Source organism: Narcine bancroftii, chromosome 3, assembly GCF_036971445.1.
Source record: "Narcine bancroftii isolate sNarBan1 chromosome 3, sNarBan1.hap1, whole genome shotgun sequence".
NCBI lineage: Eukaryota > Metazoa > Chordata > Chondrichthyes > Torpediniformes > Narcinidae > Narcine > Narcine bancroftii.
In genome coordinates, this window is record NC_091471.1 from 9,887,120 (window position 1) to 9,897,266 (window position 10,147).

Here is a 10,147-nt window from a genome sequence, read left to right on the forward strand (position 1 = left end):
CATTTCTCCTCATCTATAATTGAGGGCCAGTTTCCGAATAAGGGCCTGTCCATTTAGGATGACAATGAAGGAAATTTATTTTCTCATAGGATTGTGACTGTGGAATTCTCTACCACAAGGAGCTGTGGAGGAAGTGTGGCTGAACACAGTAAAGGCATATTAGACAAAGGTTTTGATTACTGTGGAATCAAGGTTTTGGGGAGTGAGAGAAAGTGGCTCTTGAGCCCAACACTGGAACAAACACCGTCTTATTGAATTCAAGAGCAGACTCCTTTTCCTATTTGGGTTCTTGTCGTAGAGACAAAAAAAGGGGGAAGAGGAATGTGAGCGAAAGGGGAAAAAAGAGTGAGATCATAGGCCCTGTGGAGGGGAAAAAATCTGATGTATGTGTGGCTCCTACAGTTTCTTCACATTTCCAATGATTTCCATTTCTCCTGATGAACAGGCTTTCGTCTGGAGCACTACAAGAATACTTCGTACTCAAGCCAGACTTCCACATCAAGAGAAGCAGGAAACTGTATTTCTGTGCCTTTCATTGTGGTGTCCCAAAGCAGCTACACATTGGGGAAGTGCATTATCCAATTTAAACATAGGAGACATTGCCTCAAGATTCAGGGGAGTAGATTTTGGACGGAGATGAGGAGGACCTGTTTTTCCCAGAGGGTGGTGAATCTGTGAAATTTGCATCCATTGAAGCAGTGGAGTCAACCTCAGTAAATATATTTAAGACAAGGTTGGATAGATTTCTATATAGCAAGGGAATGAAGGGTTATGAGGAAATAATAGGTAGGTGAAGATGAGCCTCCCATGCATGATCACATTGAATGGCGGAGGAGGCTTAACAAACTCAATGGCCGACTGCTATTCCTATTTTTCACGTTCTAACTGAGCAAAGATGGACAAGGAGCAACTTAAATTCTACGAAAGCAGTAAATATTGCCGAAAACACAACAATTCTGGAGGAACTCAGTAGGTCACACAGAGTTCCACTGGAGATAAAGAAAGCAGGAGCGCGCCAGTCCGGAGCGAGCGCGCCAGTCCGGAGCGAGCGCGCCAGTCCGGAGCGAGCGCGCCAGTCCGGAGCGAGCGCGCCAGTCCGGAGCGAGCGCGCCAGTCCGGAGCGAGCGCGCCAGTCCGGAGCGAGCGCGCCAGTCCGGAGCGAGCGCGCCAGTCCGGAGCGAGCGCGCCAGTCCGGAGCGAGCGCGCCAGTCCGGAGCGAGCGCGCCAGTCCGGAGCGAGCGCGCCAGTCCGGAGCGAGCGCGCCAGTCCGGAGCGAGCGCGCCAGTCCGGAGCGAGCGCGCCAGTCCGGAGCGAGCGCGCCAGTCCGGAGCGAGCGCGCCAGTCCGGAGCGAGCGCGCCAGTCCGGAGCGAGCGCGCCAGTCCGGAGCGAGCGCGCCAGTCCGGAGCGAGCGCGCCAGTCCGGAGCGAGCGCGCCAGTCCGGAGCGAGCGCGCCAGTCCGGAGCGAGCGCGCCAGTCCGGAGCGAGCGCGCCAGTCCGGAGCGAGCGCGCCAGTCCGGAGCGAGCGCGCCAGTCCGGAGCGAGCGCGCCAGTCCGGAGCGAGCGCGCCAGTCCGGAGCGAGCGCGCCAGTCCGGAGCGAGCGCGCCAGTCCGGAGCGAGCGCGCCAGTCCGGAGCGAGCGCGCCAGTCCGGAGCGAGCGCGCCAGTCCGGAGCGAGCGCGCCAGTCCGGAGCGAGCGCGCCAGTCCGGAGCGAGCGCGCCAGTCCGGAGCGAGCGCGCCAGTCCGGAGCGAGCGCGCCAGTCCGGAGCGAGCGCGCCAGTCCGGAGCGAGCGCGCCAGTCCGGAGCGAGCGCGCCAGTCCGGAGCGAGCGCGCCAGTCCGGAGCGAGCGAACGAGTCCGGAGAGAGCGAACGAGTCCGGAGAGAGCGAACGAGTCCGGAGAGAGCGAACGAGTCCGTGGAGAGCGAACGAGTCCGTGGAGAGCGAACGAGTCCGTGGAGAGCGAACGAGTCCGTGGAGAGCGAACGAGTCCGTGGAGAGCGAACGAGTCCGTGGAGAGCGAACGAGTCCGTGGAGAGCGAACGAGTCCGTGGAGAGCGAACGAGTCCGGAGAGAGCGAACGAGTCCGGAGAGAGCGAACGAGTCCGGAGAGAGAGAGAGAGAGCAGACAGATGCAGGAAACAGAACGTTGTGATAGTAGCAGATTTTAATTTTCCACATATTGATTAGGACGCCCACACTGTAAAAGGGCTGGATGGCTTGGAGATCATCAAATGTGTTCAGGAAAGTTTTCTATATTGATATTGGTACCAACTAGAGAGAGTGCAACATTGGATCTCCTATTAGGCAATGAGACAAGATGTACAGTACTGTATATGTAAGAGAATATTTTGGGTCAGTAATCATGCCATTAGTTTCAAGTTAATTATGGAGAAGGATAGGTCTGGGCCTTGGGTTGAGATTCTAAATTGGAGAAAAGCCAATTTTGAGGGAATGAGAAAGGATCTAGAATGCGTAGATTGGAATAAGTTGTTCTTGGGCAATGATGTGTGAGGTAAGTCAAAAGTGGAATTTTGAAAGTACAGAGTTTGTATGTTTCTACCCGGATTAAAGACAAGGTTAGCAGGCATAGGGAACTTTGGTTTGAAGGATACTGGGGATCTGATTTGGAAGAAGAAAGAAGTGTATGACAGGTATAGTTTAGGGTTTCTACGGGTCTATTAAGATTAAAAGGACAGAAGGGACAAAACTGATCCCCTTGAAGATCAGAGTGGTCGGCTCAGTTTTGAGCCAAAGAGACAGAGGAGATTTTAAATTGTTTTAAAAAAAATCAGCATTCACTCAGGAAACAGGCACAGAACTGTGGTAAGAAAAACAAGTAGTGAGTTAATAGAACCTTTACTGATTAAAGGGGAGGATGTGCTTGCTGTCTTAAAGCAAATAAGGGAGGATAAATCATCAGAGCCTGTCAAGATATTCCTTCAGTCTTTTAAGGAGACTAGTATAGAAATTGCAGGGGCTCTGGCAGAAATATTTAAAATGTCCTCAGCCACAGGTGTGGAGCCAGAGGATTGCAGGGTAGTTCACTTTGTTCTGTTATTTAAAAAAGGCTCCTAAAGTAACCTTGGAAATTATAGGGCAGTGAGCCTGACATCAGTAGTAGGTAAATTGTTGGATATGTTCTAAGAGATCAAATACACCATTATTCTGAAAGCTAGTAACTGATTAGGGAAAGCCAACATGGTTTTGTGTGTGGTAGGTTGCATTTAACTAATTTTAATGTTTTTTTCAAATTTCCAGGAAAGTTGACAAAGGAAAGGTTGTGGATGTTGTCTACATGGAATTTAGTCAGGCCTTTGACAAAGTCCCACATAGGAGGTTAGTCAGGAAGGTTCAGACACAAGGTATACATGGTGAAGTTGTGAAGTGGATTGAACAATGGCTGAATGGAAGAAACCAATGAACAGTGGTGGATGATAGCTTCTCAGACTGGAGGCCTGTGATTAGTGGTGTGCCTCAGGGACCATTGTTGTTTGTCATCTATATCAATAATCTGGTAAATTAGATCAGCATGTTTGCAAGACGGCACCAAGGTTTGCAGGCATTGTGGACAGTGAGGATGGTTTTCAAAGCTTGCAGAGGGATCTGGACCAACTGAAAAATGGCAGATAGAATTTAATGCAGACAACTGAGGTGCTGCATTTTGGAAAAACAAACCAAGAAAGGAAATACACAGTAAATGGTCGGGCACTGAGGTGTGTGGTTGAACAGGGATCTGGGAATACAGATACCCAATTCCCTGAAAGTGGCATCACAAGTCGATAGGGTGGTAATGAGGGCTTTTGGCATGTTGGCCTTCATAAATCAAACTAATGAGTATAGGAGTTGGGATGTTATGCTAAAGTTTGTGAGGCCAAATTTGGAGTATTGTGTGCAGTTTTGGTCATCTAACAACAGGAAAAATATCAATAAGACAGAAGGAATGCAGAGAATATTTTACTAAGATGTTGTCTGAAATTCAGGAGGGGAGATTTGATAGAGCTATTTAAAGTTATGAGGAGATACACATAGTAAATGTAGATCAACTTTTCCAGATGACATGGGTTAAAAATGAAAGGGGAAAAGTTTAGAGATGACATGAGGGGGAACTTCTTCATAGAGAGTGGTGGGAGTGTGGAACAAACTGCCAGCTTAAGGGGTGAATGTGGGCACATTTTTAACATTTAAGAAGAATTTAGACAGGTACATGGATGAGAGAGGTATGGAGAGCTATGGACTGGGTGCAGGTCAGTGGGACTAGGCAAAAAGAAAATGGTTCAGCACAGCCAAGAAGGGCCAAAGGGGCCTGTTTCTGTGTTGTAATGTTCTGATTCTATGGATTTTATTGAATGGCGGAGCAGCTTCTCGTGTTCTTAAGCTGCTTTTAGATATATGTATTGTCATGCAATAAAACAAATACAATATTACATGAAATTGTCTTTAGTCTGCCATTAGCCCTTAAAGTCAAAGAAAGAAGCGTTCCCTCTCCCCCTCCCACCCCCCCCCCCCCCCCCACCAAGAGTCACCAAGTGTCTATGGATTCGCCTCCAGCACTCCCTTAACCTCTGCAGCTGCACAAGAGTTCAGTTCGGTTCAAACCATCAGCAGCCTAAGCCTCTGGACATAATGTGGAAGCGTTCAACCAACAGGATCCTTTGGGAGCCCTCCTTGCTCTCAGCATCCTCTCTACTCCCAGTTCTGATAAGCCTGTTCTCATAAGCCTGTTTCGAGCTGCCTGCAGCCTGGTCAGTCATTTGACTTCAAGTTACCCGCAGCCCGTGTGGGTTCTTCGCCTGCAAGCTGCCAACAGCCCGCCATCTGCGTGTTCTTTAGCCGCAGAGCTCCTCACTGGACCTCCACTGTGGTCGTCATTCTTAGAATCTTCTCCTCTGCTCCTCCTTCTCAACAGGGGGTGTTCTCCCCAGTACTGGTGCCCTAGTTTGGTCTGTTGCTTCCCTAGACTCTTCAAATCCTTGCGGCCGCTGCCGAGTACTGGTGCCACAGTCTTAGGCCTGAACCTCGCGGTGGAGTGCCGTGCCTTTGCACCATTAGAGCAGCTTCGACAACCCTGCAGTTTAATTTTTGAACTTCGAGAGGAAAGGTTTGGAGGGAAATGGGGCAAAGGCAGGTATATGGGATGAGCTCAGTTAAACAACCTGATAGCATGGAGAAGCTGGCCATACAATTCAAAGCGCCCTTAAGATGGTGGTGTTTATTAACTGATGCAAGTCCCAATAACGAGACTACTATAACCTGTGCATGAAGTGCTTTTGTGTTTGATGTGATGGGAAACTGCAGCAAGACTTTCACTGCATCCCTGAATTGCACACTTATCACAATAAACTCATCATACATTTAAGAGCTTCTGACTTGGGCTTCTGGTCAATGCCAGAGAATCACTTATAGAACAATTATCAAGCCTGCCACTTCCTCCGAATATTCTTAAAGCAGAATAAAAAAGAATTACCTTCGCAAAACGTTATCAGGAAGAGCACTACTGACTAAAAATACATGAATCCCGATAAATATCCTGAGAAGCATTAAACAGATGCCAAATGGAGTATATAGTAACATGAGTGTCAGGATCAAACCATCTGTCGGTAACCTGCAAATTGAATAAAAACATATACACATGAAGCTTCCTCACAATCGCCATCCCCACATCGCTGTCCGCGATCGCAACCCCCAGCTGCCCATTAACATCTTCCTCCTCAAACCACAACTTGCCCTCTACCCCTCCCCACAGCTACACACTCCACAACCCTCCCTTCCCTACCCACAGCTGCCTCCTCCAAAACCTTCTCTTTCATCTCCATAAGAGCCCCTATCTAAGCCTGCTCCCTCAACACGCAGCTCCCTCCTCCTGTGCCCCACTCTCCACCCCATTGCAGACCCACACTTCCCCACCCATCTCCTCACGCACACCATCCCAGTTGTTCCCTCTAACCCCACCATCACCTTCTACTCATCCCTCTCCCCGGCTCACTGTCCCCCCCACTCGCCCCGTCCCCATCATTGCCCCAAACACCAACCACTTTCCCCTTCATCACTCCCCTCCCTCGCAACCCACCCCACAGCCATCCCTTCCCCCGCAACCCACACCAGTCATTCCCCTCCCCACCTTTGCCCCTCCCCCACACTCCACCCAGTAGCCCTCCCACTTTCTTTTCCACCCCAGTCACACCCCTCTCCCACTCCCCTCCCAAGATGCCCTCACCCCAGTCGCCCCTTCCCCACTCCCAGCCCCAGTCACCCCCCTCCCCAGTCCACCTCCCCCCACGCTCCACCCCAATCGCCACTGTCCCTGCCCCCCGCCCCAGTAGCCTCCACCCCTGCCCCAGTCGCCACCAACCCCTGCTCCCCGCCCCAGTCGCCTCCAACCCTTGCTCCCCGCCCCAGTCACCTCTAACCCTTGCTCCCCGCCCCAGTCACCTCCAACCCTTGCTCCCCGCCCCAGTCGCCTCCTCCCCAAAGTCCCCGACTCCACAAGACCATATGGTATTGGAACAGAAGTAGGTTATTCAGCCCACCAAGTCTGTGCCGCCATCCGTTCTCCCACTCAGCCCACTCCCTGGCCTTATCCCCATAACCTTTAATATCCTGACTAATCAGATACCTATCAATCTCTGCCTTAAATACACCTGGCCTTCACAGCCACCTGTGGTAGCAAATTCCAGAGGATAACCACTCTGTAGTAAAAGAACTTCCACATCTGTTTGAAATGGGGATCTTTCAATCCTGAAGTTGTGCCTTCTTGTCCTAGGCTCCCTTACCATAGAAACAACTTTGCCCCCATCTACTCTATTCAGGCCTTTCAACATTCAAAATATTTTTAGCCCCCTCCCCCCCAAATACATGACATCACATACAACCCTGAGATTTTCTTTCCTGCAGGCCAGCCAAAATTACTACTTATTGCTAGTGCAAAAGAAACTGTATTACAGAAACCAATAAAGAAATGAAAACAACCTGACTGCGCAATACAGAGAGGGGAAAAAAAAACCCAATAAATGTAAAACAAAGCCCTTAAGCTGTCAAACATTCCTCATGTTAATCCCTTCATTCCAGGAATCATTCTACTCTGAAACTTCTCCAATGCCAGCACATCTTCAATTAAAAACTGTATCCCATACGCTTAGTGAGGCCTCACCAGTGCTTTATAAAGCCTCAACATCACATCCCTGCTCTCGCATCTTCTCCTTCAAGTTTGAACATCCCCTCCCCCAAACTCATCACAGTTCCCCCTCCCCAATTCCTTACATATCACCCCATAGTTCCCCCTCCCCAACCCAGTCACCCCTCCCCCACCTTCCCAGGCACGCCCCCCCGGCTCTCCCCTTCCCCAGGTGCGCCCCCCCTTCCTCAGGTGAGCCCCCTCCCCCACTCACCTGGTCCATCCCCCCTTCCTCCTCCCCCTTCCTCCTCCCCATTCCCCCCTCCCCCTTCCTCCTCCCCATTCCCACCTCCCCCTTCCCCCTCCCCCTTCCTCCTCCCCATTCCATCCTCCCCCTTCCCCCCTCCCCCTTCCCCTTCCCCCCTCCCCCTTCCTCCTCCCCATTCCCCCCTCCCCTCCCCCCCTCCGCTTCCCCTATCCGCCCCTCCCCCATTCTCCCATTCCCCCCTCCCCCTCCCATTCCCCCCTCCCCCTCCCATTCCCCCTCCCATTCCCCCCTCCCTTCCCCGCTCCCCTCCCCCTCCCCCCCTCCCTCCCTCCCCTCCTACGCTTCCCCTATCCGCCCCTCCCCCATTCTCCCATTCCCCCCCCTCCATTCCCCCCCCCTCCCCCTCCCCCCCTCCCCCTCCCCCCCTCCCCCTCCCCCTCCCCCCCTCCCCCTCCCCCCCTCCCCCTCCCCCCTCCTACGCTTCCCCTATCCGCCCCTCCCCCTTCCTTCCCCCCTCCCCCTCCCTTCCCCCTCCCCTCCCCCCCTCCCCCCCCTTCCCCCTCCCCCCCTCCCCTCCCCCCCTCCCCTCCCCTTCCCCCTCCCCCCTCCCCTCCCCTCCCCCCCCTCCCCCTCCCCCTCCCCTCCCCCTCCCCCCCCCCTCCCCCTCCTCCCCTCCCCCTCCCCCTCCCCTCCTCCCCTCCCCCTCCCCCTCCTCCCCTCCCCTCCTACGCTTCCCCTATCCGCCCCTCCCCCTCCCATTCCCCTCTCCCCTCCCCCATTCCTTCTTCCACCCGGCCTGGCCCCGTCTCTCCCGCCCCCTCACCTCCTGAAGTCGAAGAGCTGCTCGACCCGCGGCGTCTCCATGCCCCACGCCGCTCTCCGCCCCGCGGGCGGCCGCCCCGTCACTCCCAAAGAGCTCACGGCCCGCCGTCACCGGGCCTCGCCGCCATGTTACCACCCCCCCCCCTCCGCGCCCCAGCCGAGTCCGCACGACATTGCGTAGACGACGCGCGGACGTCACCCTCACCCGCTTGACCTGGCGGGAGATGTAGTTCTGATGTTCGTTCACCATTGGTTGAACGACCTGGACTACAGATCCCAACATGCTGTGCGCCCTGGGAGCGCTGAGCCACGACTGTCCAGCCTCACGAAAGGGACTATAAGTAGTTAGTGCGCATGCGTGAACTTGGTTTTTGTTTCAAATTCATCAGGACAAGTTTATTATCACAGACACCAAGATGAAGTTGGTTTTGTGAGCAACTCAGCCATGCATCTCATACACAGTACAACAATTGAGACCCAGTGCAGAAGAGCAGAGCTACAAATAAGCTGGTTCAGAGCAAAGGCAGCAGGATTTTACCAGTCAAAACACAATCCTGGAGAAACTCTTGTGACAGATTACATTATGTTTTATATTGTATATAGCTATGTTTTAAAGGAGATAAATTGTGCAGATTTTTTTTAGTGTGGGTCACATACAAACAGTTCAAAACAGATCCCATTTAATATCCCCGAGCTCTGCTCAAGCCAGACAGTCCAGGCTCCGGGTGCCTTTGCAAAAACTTTGAAGAATGCCTACAAGGACTTCACGAGTCGGTGTTAATTGGACGTGCTGTTGGAGTAACGGATTACTGTTTTGGAAAGCAACAGATGAATTAACTTGCAAGATTAGGTCTGGAGCCGCAGTCTGTCTGAGTGCAGTTGGCTGTTCTAAGAGGGCCGGGTGGTTTTCTCTGAGTGAGAGAGAGAGAAAGAGAGACAATTCAGTTCTACAGTTCAGCAGCAGCAGCTGGGACTGGAACAGGACAAGCTGGCAAGCTTGTGGAAAAAACCCATTTTGAGTTCTTAGTTCAGCCTGTTCAAAACCCTTGTGGTCCATAGAAGAGGAGATGGCTGGCTGTATAATGTTTCACTTGAAATAAGGGAAACAAATAGGAACTCTGTGGTGACCTGAAAGAAAGAGGATATCATCTGGAAAACCCTGATGGGGCAAGTTTCTTCGGCAAGACACTGAAGTGGCTAATCAGAAGGAATCAGTTGTGGGTGTCCAATGAGCAATAAATCTCTCTCTGAAAGCCAACAAGAACCTTTCTGAGTGGTAATCATTTACCTTTCAAGCACCAAAGCCTGGTGAAATTCATCAATGTTCAATTCTGAGCACAGTAGAAGAATTGCTTCATACCAGTGAACTTGGAGGAATGAGAAGTGAGATTGGACTATGAATTAAAGAACTTTTCTGAACTTAGACACACATCACATACATGTGCACTTAGAATTAGAAGGGGGTTGTTAATAGTAATGTTTCAAAAAAATTAAAAGCAACTTTTGTTTAAGTAACCATTTGTCTTGGTGAATTTCTATTGTTGCTGGGTTTTGGGGTCCTCTGGGCCCATAACACTCTGCAAGTCAATCAATGTACTTTATAGAGCAAAGATGTGGTGAAACCTCTATTGTGTATGTAAATGACATAACCTTTTATGTTTGACCCTGCTCTCACTGGCCGGCTCGTGATTCCTCCCCTTTCTCCCACATAAAGGCTGTCATGCCACAAGCTTGCAACCAGTTCGAGTCCAGGTCAGTGTGAGTGACCAACACAAGGGATGCTGTCTAACTCTTGCTAATAAAAGCCTTCAGTTCCAATAACTTCAGTCTTCGTGCATCAATATATAACGGACGTTTCAGGCTTGAGCTCTTCATCAAGATATGGTACCTTGATGAAGGGCTCAAGCCCAAAACATTGGCTTTGTACCTTTATCTTTGCTCTATA

General features: G+C 51.5%; 1 protein-coding gene across 1 annotated transcript in view; it reads right to left on the reverse strand.

Moving 5' to 3' along the window:
• aup1 (AUP1 lipid droplet regulating VLDL assembly factor) overlaps positions 1 to 8,341 on the reverse strand; it is a 69,057-nt gene extending 60,716 nt beyond the window's left edge. The window contains exons 1-2 of the mRNA XM_069923492.1: positions 8,204 to 8,341; positions 5,466 to 5,603 (exon numbers count right to left, since the gene is read on the reverse strand). Coding sequence (XP_069779593.1) covers positions 5,466 to 5,603; positions 8,204 to 8,244 — 179 coding nt within the window. The 5' untranslated portion in view covers positions 8,245 to 8,341. The remainder of the gene's footprint in view (positions 1 to 5,465; positions 5,604 to 8,203) is intronic.
• Between the last annotated feature and the right edge of the window lie 1,806 nt (positions 8,342 to 10,147).